The following is an 11,887-nucleotide window of genomic DNA, read 5'->3' as shown; positions in this document are numbered from 1 at the left end:
GTTTTCAGGAGATGGGGCTGGACCAGGAAGGGCATATTTTTAGGGTCATCAAATAAACCCAGTGCAGGTGGGAGAAAAATTAAGGTGTCACTAATGAAAAAGAAAAAGGTTATAGAGGGAGCCCTGAATTTAAAAGTTTGAGAATAACTACATTTGGACTTCAGGTTTGATCAGGTCTCCCCCCACCCACCTCCAAAAAAAGTAACTTACTTCCAAATAGTTAGGGACCAGTAAATTTTAGTTTAAAAAATGGGTTTCTTAATTTATTATGCTCATCCAATTCCTCAACCTCAGCTCAAGGATATGTAATGCAAGTAAGGGCAAAACCCTCCCAAAAATTCAGTGGCATTTGCAAAAAGGATTGCTCAGCAACATTTGGGAAAATAAATGGCATGACAACGTGAAAGACTGATTGGCTGCATCAGAAAAATTGACCTGGATGATAGATGCCCATGCATGTGCACAGCCTGTGTGCTGCGCTATGGCAGCAAGGAGCACAGCCCAGCAGTGTGAAGATCTGTGTGCAGCTGGTAAGTCTGGTGTGGTAGAAGGGGCAGGGGGGCAGATCAATGCCCCCTGCGGTGAGGGAGGGAGGGGGCAGGGGTAGGAGCTGCCCAGCGAGGGTGGGGTAAGAGCAGGATGGAGCTGCAGCTTGTTTGGGGGGTGGCAGGGGTGGCTCCCGCTGCTGTGCACACCCTGAGGGCACGGGGGTGGGGTGCCCCTGGATCTGCTCAGGGCTGGGCTAGGCTCTTTTTGGGGGGGAGGGGGGGCCCTCTGGGCAGGTGGTGGCAGCGCTGGGAGGAGGCTATGGGGAGTGCTGCAGCCACCCCAGATTTTGCCACACACCGCTCCCAACATCGCCGCTGCTTGCCCAGCGCAGCCCTGGTTCAATCCTCTGCACACGCTCCAGGAAGAGCTGGGCTGTGCTGGGTAGGCGAGCAGCAGCAGCCCTGGGAGTGGAGCTATGGTAGTGGGGGAGCTACACTGAAATTTGGGGTGGCTGCAGCCCACTCCCAGCACTGATACTGCCCACCCCAAGTCCACCCCCTGTCAAGAGCCCAGTCCAGCCCCAGCTCCAGCCTGCCCATCCTGCCCTATGCAGATATAGGGGCACATGCCCCTGCCTACCATGCCCTCCCAGGTTGCGCACAGCAGCAGGAGCCAACCCTTTCCCCCAAAACGAGTTGCAGTTCCATATCGTGCCCCATCCCACCTCAGCTGGGCAACGCCCTGCCCCCTCCCTCCTTCACTGCAGGGGGATGTTGACCTGCCCCTTCCACTACACTAGGCTTACCAGCTACACCCAGCTGTATCAGAAAATTGGATTACTATCAGTCCCGACATGCCTCCTTAAAATACCAGCCGATTGATATCTGCCCCCAAAAATCTCCACTGGTGCACCCCTAGAAAGCAGCTAATAGTAACAAAAAGATGTCACTCCATCTTCATTCACCCAACTTCTAGAAGTAGTGTCATTCAGCACACAGAGCATGCAACACACAAAACAGCTGTCTTGGACAGCATCTTTATTTAAAACTTGATACACAGACATAGCAGCATTTACATAAAGGGATTTTAAAAAGGCATGAAATTGTAAGCCAACAGTTTGAAAAGAGGCTCTAAATTTTAGTCTTCCACAGCTAGCTATAACCACAGACTACTGATGCCTATTTGTCCAGACTTGGTGGAATAATCCCAGGTTATCCAAGGACAGACAGACACAGCTGCAGTTCTCAAATTTCAAGCCTTTTCTCTGAACAGTTGGTCACATCAAGTATCACCCTCCTTAGCAGCATTTGGAGCACTCTTCGGTGTTCTTTTAAGTGGCTGGTATACTTGATCCATTTATTTAAAAATATCTATATTCAATAAAAACCATTTCACATAAAAACTCTTCTGAAACAAAAATGCAAGTTTCCTTTTGAGAATCCATAAAAGCTTATAAACTTCACTGGCAGCATTTCTGTAATGGAGCAGGAGTAAGAACCATCAAAACAGGCACTTCAGCAAAATTGTCTCTGATTTTAAAAAGTCTGCATAGTCATATTGGCTTCTGCCCGGTAGACTGTTTCTTACTACTCTGTGGTGGTGTGAGGACACCAGTGGGTAAAGGAGAAGTCCTATTTTGCTCAGCCAATGTGGCCTGTTTTGCTTGAGCTTTGTCCTTAAAATTGAGAGAAAAAAAAGTTAGCATTTTAAAACCAACACTGGTATACCAACACTATTAAAGCAAAATGAAGAAGATGCACTATGGCTTATATCACAAAGCTATGATTTACACAAATTTAAGCCCTCTGTAGGTTTTGCCAACATACCACTTAATACCTATACCAAATTACTGAATTTATTGCAAAGCCAAGAAACATACTCTATTAGTTAATAAACAACTGGTGACAGAATAAGTCTGGAGTAATTCAATGGTGCTAATTCTATAGCCATAAGTTGCCTAAGTAAAATTTGCCAGTTTTCTTCAGGTAATATAGATCCCGTTCCAGAGTACAACTTGCAGTCCTATACAAATGTACAAAAAAAACTCACAGGAAGAGATGTTTTATGACTAACATTTAATTAATGAACGTAAGCCATGACACAGAATCAATCAATGCCATCAGTTTTGGGGGTTCGCTACACAAGCATTAGGTATTTGTCGTTAGAGTCCAAGATGGTAAATTTCAATAGCTATCAAGCTACTGAAATTTTTGCTTCCCTGCCTGCCATCTGACACCTCCAGGGAAGGAATGCTACCTGATCAACACATCAAAGAGCTACTCAACACAGCTCACAAAGACATTCTCACGGACCCAGAAGGACAGACTTACATCTTCAGCTCCCTCTGTGCAATAATGAAGTTTATTTCCTACCTATGGGGACTTTTTACCTTCTTGTACCATCTACACTTTTCCCAGGGCCTGACAAAGGGACTTTGATCCCAAAAGCTTGCAGAAAAGGACAATTTTCTTGCCATTTTCCAGTTGGTCTAATAAAGAGGTATCATTTTGGAACCAAGAGTTCTAGTTTTTTTGTACGTCTAGCAGCCATCAAGATCATTCTAAGAGGTTTTTAAAGTCTACTATGATAAATCACATGAAATGACAGAATTAGTGACTAATCTCCCTTCCCAAATTACAGCAAGGCACATGCAACTGTAATTCCATTAACCACCTGCAGATTACCATTTCAGTACACGTTACTTTACTTATTGGAGCAGTTAATTGACAGTAGTATCTTTGGATCACAAAATATTGATGATACTGGACTATGCTAAGTGACAGTTTAGTTCAGGGACGGGCAATTATTTCGGGCGGAGGGCTGCTTACTGAGTTTTGGCAAGCCATTGAGGGCCACATGACAGGCAACCAGGGGCAGGTAAATATTAGTTTTCTAAATTTTTAGGGGCCCTGCGGACCAGATAGAATGGCCTGGCAGGCCGCATCTGGCCCGCAGGCCACATCTTGCCCACCTCTGGTTGAGTTAGTGGGGCAAGAAGAGATCATTTAAATAACTAAAAGCAGCCTTTCAAAATAGATAAATTTAAAGTTTCATTTGTTCCAAGTTTAGTGAACCTACTACAGTTTTTCTATATACTTTTTGGATTCCCAGCAGGCAAATAGAAAAAAAGTTAGTGAAATAGTAGAAAAGAGTTAGTGAAAAGAAAGCTAGACTAGATTTCTGTGTCACATATCAGTGAAATTGTAGCTTAGCAAAATACAGCCTAGTGCAATTGTTTGTGCTACGGTATCCTCTAGTGACCCCAGTTGGGATCACACCCCTTTTGTGCTAGGCACCAAGTAAAAAAGGACAGTCTCTGCCCCAGGCATGCTGCAGTTCAAGTACAAATTTATACAGTCGAAAACTTTGCGTCTAAAAAGTGATATGCAACATTTATTTAAGGATTTAAACTTAAGTGTTTGGTTTATGAACTTGCCTTCTTATGCCATATCAAGCTAGACTGTACACTTCAAATTGTAAAGAACACAGCTTTTGTCTCTAGTGAGCATACAGAATCAAAACCCCCCCCAAAAAAACAAACAAAAAAAACCACATACCAGCAAGTCCAAGCTGTTTATGTGCGTCTGTATGTTGTGCAAATCTTCAGGAGCTATACCTCTGAAGTGTTTGAGTTTGGAGCTTCCCACTTCCCTTATAGCCATAGCAAATGGAACCATCCATTTTACACATTCTTCTATGTCACACCATTCATAACCTGTGAGATAGAGGTATGTGAGCTTCAGGTCTAAGAATTTGACCAACTTTTTCTTTTTTTTTTTTTTGTTGTTTTTGTTTTTTTAATTAAGATGTTATTTACCTGAAACCTTTTGCATCAGTTCAGAGGAAGAGAAGTGGTACAAAGCAGAAGCAGCAAGCACTCCATATGTATATTCCAAGCAACCAATATCCAGCACACAGAGATCCAAGAGCTATACAGGGAGAAGGCCTTGTAAGTGACACATCTTTGCAAGAATTGTACAATGTGTGGAGGATGAAGTCATCCTTACCTCTGCTATTTGTACAAAGATTTGCTGGGGATAGTGTGGCAGCAACACCTCATAAAGCTCATTTAGATATGCAACTTGCATGTAAATATTTAGCCATGATACAATTGTCAGTGGACCTAAGTTCCAATTAAGAGCCTGAAAAAGAGGCACAAAGAACTTCCATATCAACTGAAACAGACAAGCTTCTGAAGAAGCAACTGCAGCATTTGAAATCCTTACCTGGTAGAAGACTACCACTGTCACTTGGTGTAGTGATGCTCAAGAGATTAATTCAGCAGAACTGAACTGTCCCATCTAGAAATCAAGTCACCTTGCCTGAAGCATTTGTGAGGTATGCTGTTATGATGTATTATTTCCCACACACTAATGAAGCATAGTTACACTATGCGGTATGGAGCACAAATTTTTAACTACAGAAAAAGCTCCACAATAATACATTATAATAAATCATTGTAGCTGTGCTGTAGACTATGATTACACCATGCTTTGCTCCTTACAGGAGGGTTACTAGTTATAATTTCATAAGCTACCTTCATAATGATCAGTTCCATACTGAGAATTTCATCTTCTGTACAAGCCCCATCTGTAACGTAAGCAAACTGGTGCAACTTTGGTGGATAGATTTCCTGGAAAATAAAACATCCAATTTATAGATTCAAGAAGTATGAAGTAGATAGTTCCACATGTAGAAACCAAACACTTGCGGCCATGTAAATCTTGACTTAATCATGCACCTTGGCTTATGTGAAAGTCAAAGAAACAATTATTTTTGCCAATTAAGTGTCCAACTGAGATAACACGTTTTTAGCTCACAACTTCCATCTTCCATTTTTTGATGGATCAGTGCATGCTAAAGTAGATGCAAAGGATGTGTCATGGTCCTTAACTTACATACCAACTAAAATGAAGGAAAAGAGCTTTAAATATAATCACTTCAATCTTGAATGGTCTATTTCAGGGGTCAGCAACCCCGGCACATGTACCGAACATGGCACGCGAGGCCATTTTGCTCAGCACGCCACAGCCAGCCCTGGCTCTGGGTAGCTGCTGCCAGTGATGGAGCCTGGGCTGCTCCCAGCAGGGCTTGAAGCATCCCAGCTGCTTGCTGGGAGCAACCCGGGCTCCCGGCTGGCAGCAGCTACCCAGAGCCTCGGATGGCTGCAGCCGGGAGGCTCCAAACAGCTGTGCTGTGCTCCGGCATCAGCTCCATACCAGCATGTGCACCCGCGTGTTGGAGCGGGTGGTGGTGGGGGAGGAGGGGCCTGAAGCAGCACAGCCCTGGTCTCTCCCCAGCTCCTGGCACAGAGGCAAGAGCAGGGTTCTGGAGCCCAGCGCAGCTGTTTGCAGCCAGCCTGGGCTCTGGGCAAGTGCAGCAAGCAGGCTGCAAACAGCTGCGCCAGGCTCCAGAACCCTGCTCTCCTCCGTGCCGGGAGCAGGAGAGAGACTGGGGCTGCGCTGCCTCAGGCCCCTCCCTCACTGCCCACTCCAACACGCGGGTGCACACACCAGTAGGGAGCCAATGCCAGAGCCCGGTGCAGCTGTTTGGAGCCTCCCGGGTGCAGCCGGCCAAGGCTCTGGGTAGCCACTCCAGGCTGCTCCCAGCAGGAAGCTGGGATGCTGCAAGCCCTGCTGGGAGCAGCCCTGGCTCCAGCAGCTACCCAGAGCCTGGGTAGCTGCTGGCAGCCACAGAGCCCAGGCAGGGCATCCTGCCATGTAACCCTTGCCCTCATTTTGTTGTTCTGGCATGCTGGCACTCCAGCACCTTCCAAGGTAGGCATTGTGGTGTTTTCCAGCACTCCAGCCAAAACATGTTGCCGACCCCTGGTCTATTTTAATGTCTCGGACGAAAATCCATTAAGAACAGTTTCTGTTTAAGGACCAACTTGACCCAGCAGGCTTTTCAGGATCCCCACCATTATAAATCTTATGCCCAACCAGATGTAGTACAGAAAGCCTGTCACCCTAGAACTCATCTGGTCCGAGTAGCAAGCTACATATGGGCACTTTTAGATGTGCTCTGGGACCAGGGGACGCTTTAATTAGAGAAGCTGTCGAGAGCCACGCTAATGAAAGTGCCTGCAGTACCTCATATATTCAGCAGTCTGCATTTCAAAATGGTGGTGAGGACACTTTAAATAAACCTTGTTTGACAAGCTTTAGTTAAAGTGCCCTGCCACCATTTTGAAGCACAAGGATGACAAATACATGAGATGGCAAGGCTGCTGGAGTGTGCCAATTAGCATATTCAAGCAGACTTGATGAACTGAATCTGCTCTGATGGGCTACAATTACAGCACGTCAGAGCAGATATCCCACACGTCTACAGGCACCCTAATATGATCGAGTGATCACTGGTACCTGGGAGACCATTTAGAATGTTAGACTATTAGCATCTTTACTTCTAGAGTAACTCTAATACAGTCTTTAACTCAAGAGAATAAACGCTTTTCTAAGGTATTGGGCAACTTGGCTTCCCTACCGTTCTGCCCCCTCAACAGGTATAACTTCAACTTCAGCACACAGAAAAGCTCACTAATGAGTTCTTGTGATTTAGAACAAAAGCAAGGATTTGTGCCAGGGAACAGCCCTAGAGAAGGTAGTACATTCCAGAGATTTACACTCCTCTTCACCTTTTAGAGTTAAAGCTCAGGAAAAAAAGTCATTTGGTTTAGTCATTAGGGTTGTTCAGGCAATTAAAAGGATAACTTGAATTATGTCATCCATTTCCACTATTAGCTATGAAAGTACTTTGAAGAAGTGGTCTCTAGTTCCTGAGACCAGCTTTGAAACCTCATAAAATTATCAAGGATAACTAAACGACATGTATGTTAGTCTTTGCAGTATTAGAATATTCCCTAAAATAGGAAGAGAGATATTATACTAAAAGACATTTTCTCATATTAGCCTAGAAAACACTAGAGGGGATACTGTAAAAAAACCTGAGGTCCTTCCTGCTTGCATTAAAAACCAATCACTTAGGAAGAACTTCTGTAAAACAAAGACGAACCTACTATTAACAAAACAAAAACAAACCACAAGCCACCTAGATGGGAAATGCATAGGTAGATTACAAAGTTTTACCTCCAGCTTTGCAGCTATGAATAAAGATGAAATCCCAATAAGCTGCAAGAGGGTTTTTACAACATTTTGTTGTGTTGCCATAAATCGATCAAAGAAATCTTGTGCCAAGTAAAAGGTTTCTCTGTGAAGCTTGTAGACTTCACAAACCTGCAAAAGAAGATTTAATATTAAAATGAACAACTAACATGGTAGCTGGGACACTATGGAAGAAATCTAGTAATCTATAGTTTACACAGTAGCTTTCAGCATCAAGAAAAAGTGAAAAACACATCTTAAGTTGGTTAAGAGACTTAAAATTAAGTGGTCTCAACACCTTGACCAGCCTTTTGCTTTTTGTGGAAGTCAATACCAAATCACACACACACACACCCACCCACCCACATTGAGGTGCTTTTAAAATACAAGAAAGCATCAGGTGCTTTGTTTTGTGCATTTGCAAAGAATCATTTCTTCATTTTCACAAACATGTACACATCCTCCCAACAGTCCAGAGAAGAGAGTGATAAATTTTAGTGCAATTATGAACGGAAAAACAGAATGGCTGTCAATCTTCCAAGCTAAACAGCAAGCTACTGTTAAACATTGGTATTTAACAAAAACATCCTTTCATTCCAAGACTGTCATGTTAGAAAGAACTGTGCGCCACATAATATATACAGACAATATTAGAGTTATGAGATGTTATGAGCCATATCACGGTTCTCAGTTTATTTCACTTCTACATAACCCCCATTTAGGCTCATTTAAGCTAATTCAGGCTAGAACACAATCACAAAATATATATAAACTTTTTTTAAAGTTAAAGTTAAAGGGATAGACGATCACTTATGTTCCATATTTACAAATGTTTTTATAGTACAGTAATATAGCAGTTAAATATGAAAATAAAATTTGATCAGGTCTTGAATGCCTGAAATTTGTGCCATTAAGTTCTCTTTATCTGATACCAAGATACCCCAACCTGTCAGCCTGAGTTAACTAATATTCTGATGCATAACATATTAGGCAAAATTCACAGGTACAGTTCATGTTAGGTGGTTTGTGCAGGGAAAGTGTGGGGGGGGGAGGAATGTTATTCAAAATGCTTCTTCACCAACTTGCAGCATCCTTAGACCGTTAGCAAGAACAGCAAAGCTCACCTCCATTAGCCAATCTAGAAGAATTGTTCTCATTTTAGGTTGCAGGAGCGGGTGCTTTTGCATGTAAAGTTTATCCCTCACATAGGTCTGTTCTTTGTTTATCATGTTTTTCCATACTTCATCTCACACACACACCCTAAGGAAAAAAAAAAAAAAGTATGTTAAAAAGTTTCAAAAAAAAAAAAAACAAACAAACAAAAAAAAAAAACTTTAAAGAGTGAAAAGGAAATTGAAGGGAAAGCAAAGGGGAAATAGTATACTTACCCCAGAACTGGTAACGGAGAAGCTCTGGCTGGAGTGAGGCCCAGGGGTACAAAATGAGAATAACCAATGCTAACAGAGTCATCATCTTTATCAGGTGTTGGGATGAGTGTATGGGGATTTTTGTGGACATCATTATTCCAAGAGGACTGTTAAAGGAAAGAAAATATGTAGCATTGAGCCTGGTTTTATAGTTTTTACGCCTGATGCACAGAGACTACAAGACAGCTCTTTTTAGACAACTAATTAGCACAAACAAGGCAAGGCTTTCAATTGCTGAGTTTAAACAAGTCCAGTTATTTTTCATGTTTTGGGTTTGGAAGGCCATGGATGCCCCATGAAACAAAACAAAGTGTTTTATTTGGGAAGTTCTGTTGCTCTGCTCTTTTTTGCCAAGGACATTTCACATGAAAGAAGTATCTCTGGGAATCTATCCGCTTATTGCCCACCTGAAGTCCTAATCCCTCTGCAATCAGGGCTTCAGGTGGGGAATAAGCAGATGGGACTCCCAGACAAGTGGCCTGCTTTCATGCAAGATGTCATTGGTAATGAGCACAGGCAATGAGGAATTCTAGTTCTATTTTGTCTTAATCTTTCAGAGGTTTTGAGCTACTCATTCATCTCATGACTTGAGAAGACAAAAAGACCAAGCATTTTGTTTTCTACTTAGAATACATTCAACAATTAAGAAAAGCACATAAATGTATGCAGATGCTCTCTCTCAACAGAAATGCGCAACTTGGTCATTCATACAAAGAAGCCAGCAAACAAGCATCTGACATTTCATGCATTACAACTTGTTCTTTTTATTCTGAATAGGACCCAGATCTAGCCTCTCCTTTCCTTTAAAAGGCTTATCTTCATAAACTGAAACTTTAAGAAACATGACACTAGCATAAAAAAAAAAAAAAAAAAAAAAAAAAAAATCACTATTTGAGTTTCTACAAAAGAACTTATTTTCTTTATCTCAGTATCTTCAGGAAAAAAACAAACCAAACAAACATTAAAATTAGAAGCCCCACAAATCACCAGGAATATGCAGATATATTTATTCTAAAACCTGACATTTAAGCTACCACTGTAGGCAGCCATCTTGTTGTAAAGTGCTACACTTTGTAGCACTAGCAGGCTAAAAAGCATTAATACGACTGAAAACAATAATTCCTTGAACTGCTTTAAAGAAATAAAGATTATATAGTATTTTACAATTCACACACATTTTAAGTATTGGAACCTGCGAATCCAAACCCAGGTTCTGCCTTTCTGACAAAGGATGTCCCTTTCCAGCAACATGGCTATACTCAGTACTAAAGTTCAGAGCCAAAAACCACATTTCACAGCTTATTCATAGTGAAAAGTGCTTTGTGCTATTTGAGCCAATAGCTGAGGAAGATGGGCAGCTTTCCTTTATTAAAAAAAACCCCTCTCAATATTATGCATGCAAATTCATCACAGCCATGTGCACAGTTGCATCAATAGCCAAATGCTGCTTTTGCGCTACCATTAATTTTGGGGGAGTGAGAGGTATCATTCAGAGCAAGTGGCTGGCAGACCACCTCTGAACTGAAAGTTTGGGAGTACAAGTATCACATCAGCACTGCTTTAGGTCAATTTTTGTCCAGCTTCTGGGTTTGACTTTAGCCATACTTTGTCTCCTAACTTTATGGCAGGCACAGCTGTCAGTCCTTTGAGAACCTCTCTCATATCAGTTAATCAACAATCAGTGGGTTGGATAAGAGCTAAGGGAGTCACATTATTATGTAACATCTATGAAGTGCCCATCGTGCCAGGCAACCGAAAAAGAGAAGACAGTGCCAGCCTATCTAAAACAGGCCACATGTAAGCAAGAAGAGGTTGAAAGAAACAACAAGATGTGATTTAGTACTGAAGTTCAGGTTTTCACTTTAATAAAGGGAAACCATGCAGGTGCCAGGACATAGTAGCTCAGTGGTCCCCAACTCTGCTGACCTTTGGGCAACAATACTTAGGAAACAGTACTCTCTCTGTAGGCAATGCATCAAACCTTAATTTTTTCTATCAACTTCAATTTTAACTTTTTTAATTGAAATATCCACCATCAACCCAGGGTCTCAGACAACAAATGGCTGGCAAGCCACAGGTCAGAGACCACTTCATTAGGGATTAAATTTTTATTATGTGCTTCAAAAGGAAACAGGAGCAGGGGAAAGCTTTTCAAACTAGATGAAAATACAGGCATGGAGAAAGATCCAGAAACAGGAGTGGGGGAAAGGACACAAAACAGGAAAAAAAAAGTTAGGTATGAAACTTAACAGAGCAAAACAGAACACTGCAGCAAATCAGGGCATGCAGAAGGGGCTAAGTCTTGATGTTGAGATTGCCTGTGAAATGATAGAAGAGGGGCTGTTGTGGAGAGGGTAGCAAGCAAGGTAGTTTATCTTTAAAGGAACTATTTTAGAGAGACTGAAGAACAAGGTAAATATCTGGGGGATGCAAAAATACTTGGAAGGAAAACTCTGACTTAACAAGAGTATGGTGATAGGAAGGGAAGATGACTAAGCAGACTCCGGAGATACTGAAAGTAAGCATAGATTAACTTGATGCTTTTGCTAAATCTAATGTGGGAAGTATCAAAAACTGTGTTACATCAGAGCTGCGACCTTGAGGAACAGGAAAGATTGTTAAATTGCTATCTGCAAAAAAGAAGAGGGTAAGAAGTTTAAGAGTAAAACTGGTTCAAATTTTTGCCATTCTCAGATTAGTTTTACAGAAGGGTCAGCCCTCAGATGCAGGAGCTGCAATCTGCTCCTCTACAGCCAGAGTGACAGCTGCAGCTGAGAATCTCAGCAGTGTAGGACAAAGTCCTCTGGTCCACAGATTTCCACATAGGAACAGGACCTAGGGCAAATGCAAGCCAAGATCAGAGTTCAG

At 42.2% G+C, this 11,887-nt stretch overlaps 1 protein-coding gene across 1 annotated transcript in view; it reads right to left on the bottom strand.

Annotated features, from left to right (window-relative positions):
* Positions 1 to 1,509: 1,509 nt before the first annotated feature.
* Positions 1,510 to 11,887, bottom strand: part of CCNE1 (cyclin E1) — a gene marked incomplete at its 5' end in the record, with an annotated part of 13,947 nt that continues 3,569 nt past the window's right edge. Inside the window, 8 exon segments of the mRNA XM_006016619.3 lie at positions 1,510 to 2,164; positions 4,047 to 4,204; positions 4,307 to 4,418; positions 4,497 to 4,631; positions 5,027 to 5,122; positions 7,578 to 7,724; positions 8,717 to 8,852; positions 8,981 to 9,126. Coding sequence (XP_006016681.2) covers positions 2,042 to 2,164; positions 4,047 to 4,204; positions 4,307 to 4,418; positions 4,497 to 4,631; positions 5,027 to 5,122; positions 7,578 to 7,724; positions 8,717 to 8,852; positions 8,981 to 9,126 — 1,053 coding nt within the window.

This window comes from Alligator sinensis, unplaced genomic scaffold, assembly GCF_000455745.1.
Source record: "Alligator sinensis unplaced genomic scaffold, ASM45574v1 scaffold170_1, whole genome shotgun sequence".
Taxonomy (NCBI): Eukaryota; Metazoa; Chordata; order Crocodylia; family Alligatoridae; genus Alligator; species Alligator sinensis.
Note: the sequence above shows the minus strand (reverse complement) of the source record. Positions and strands in the feature narration are given on the sequence as shown.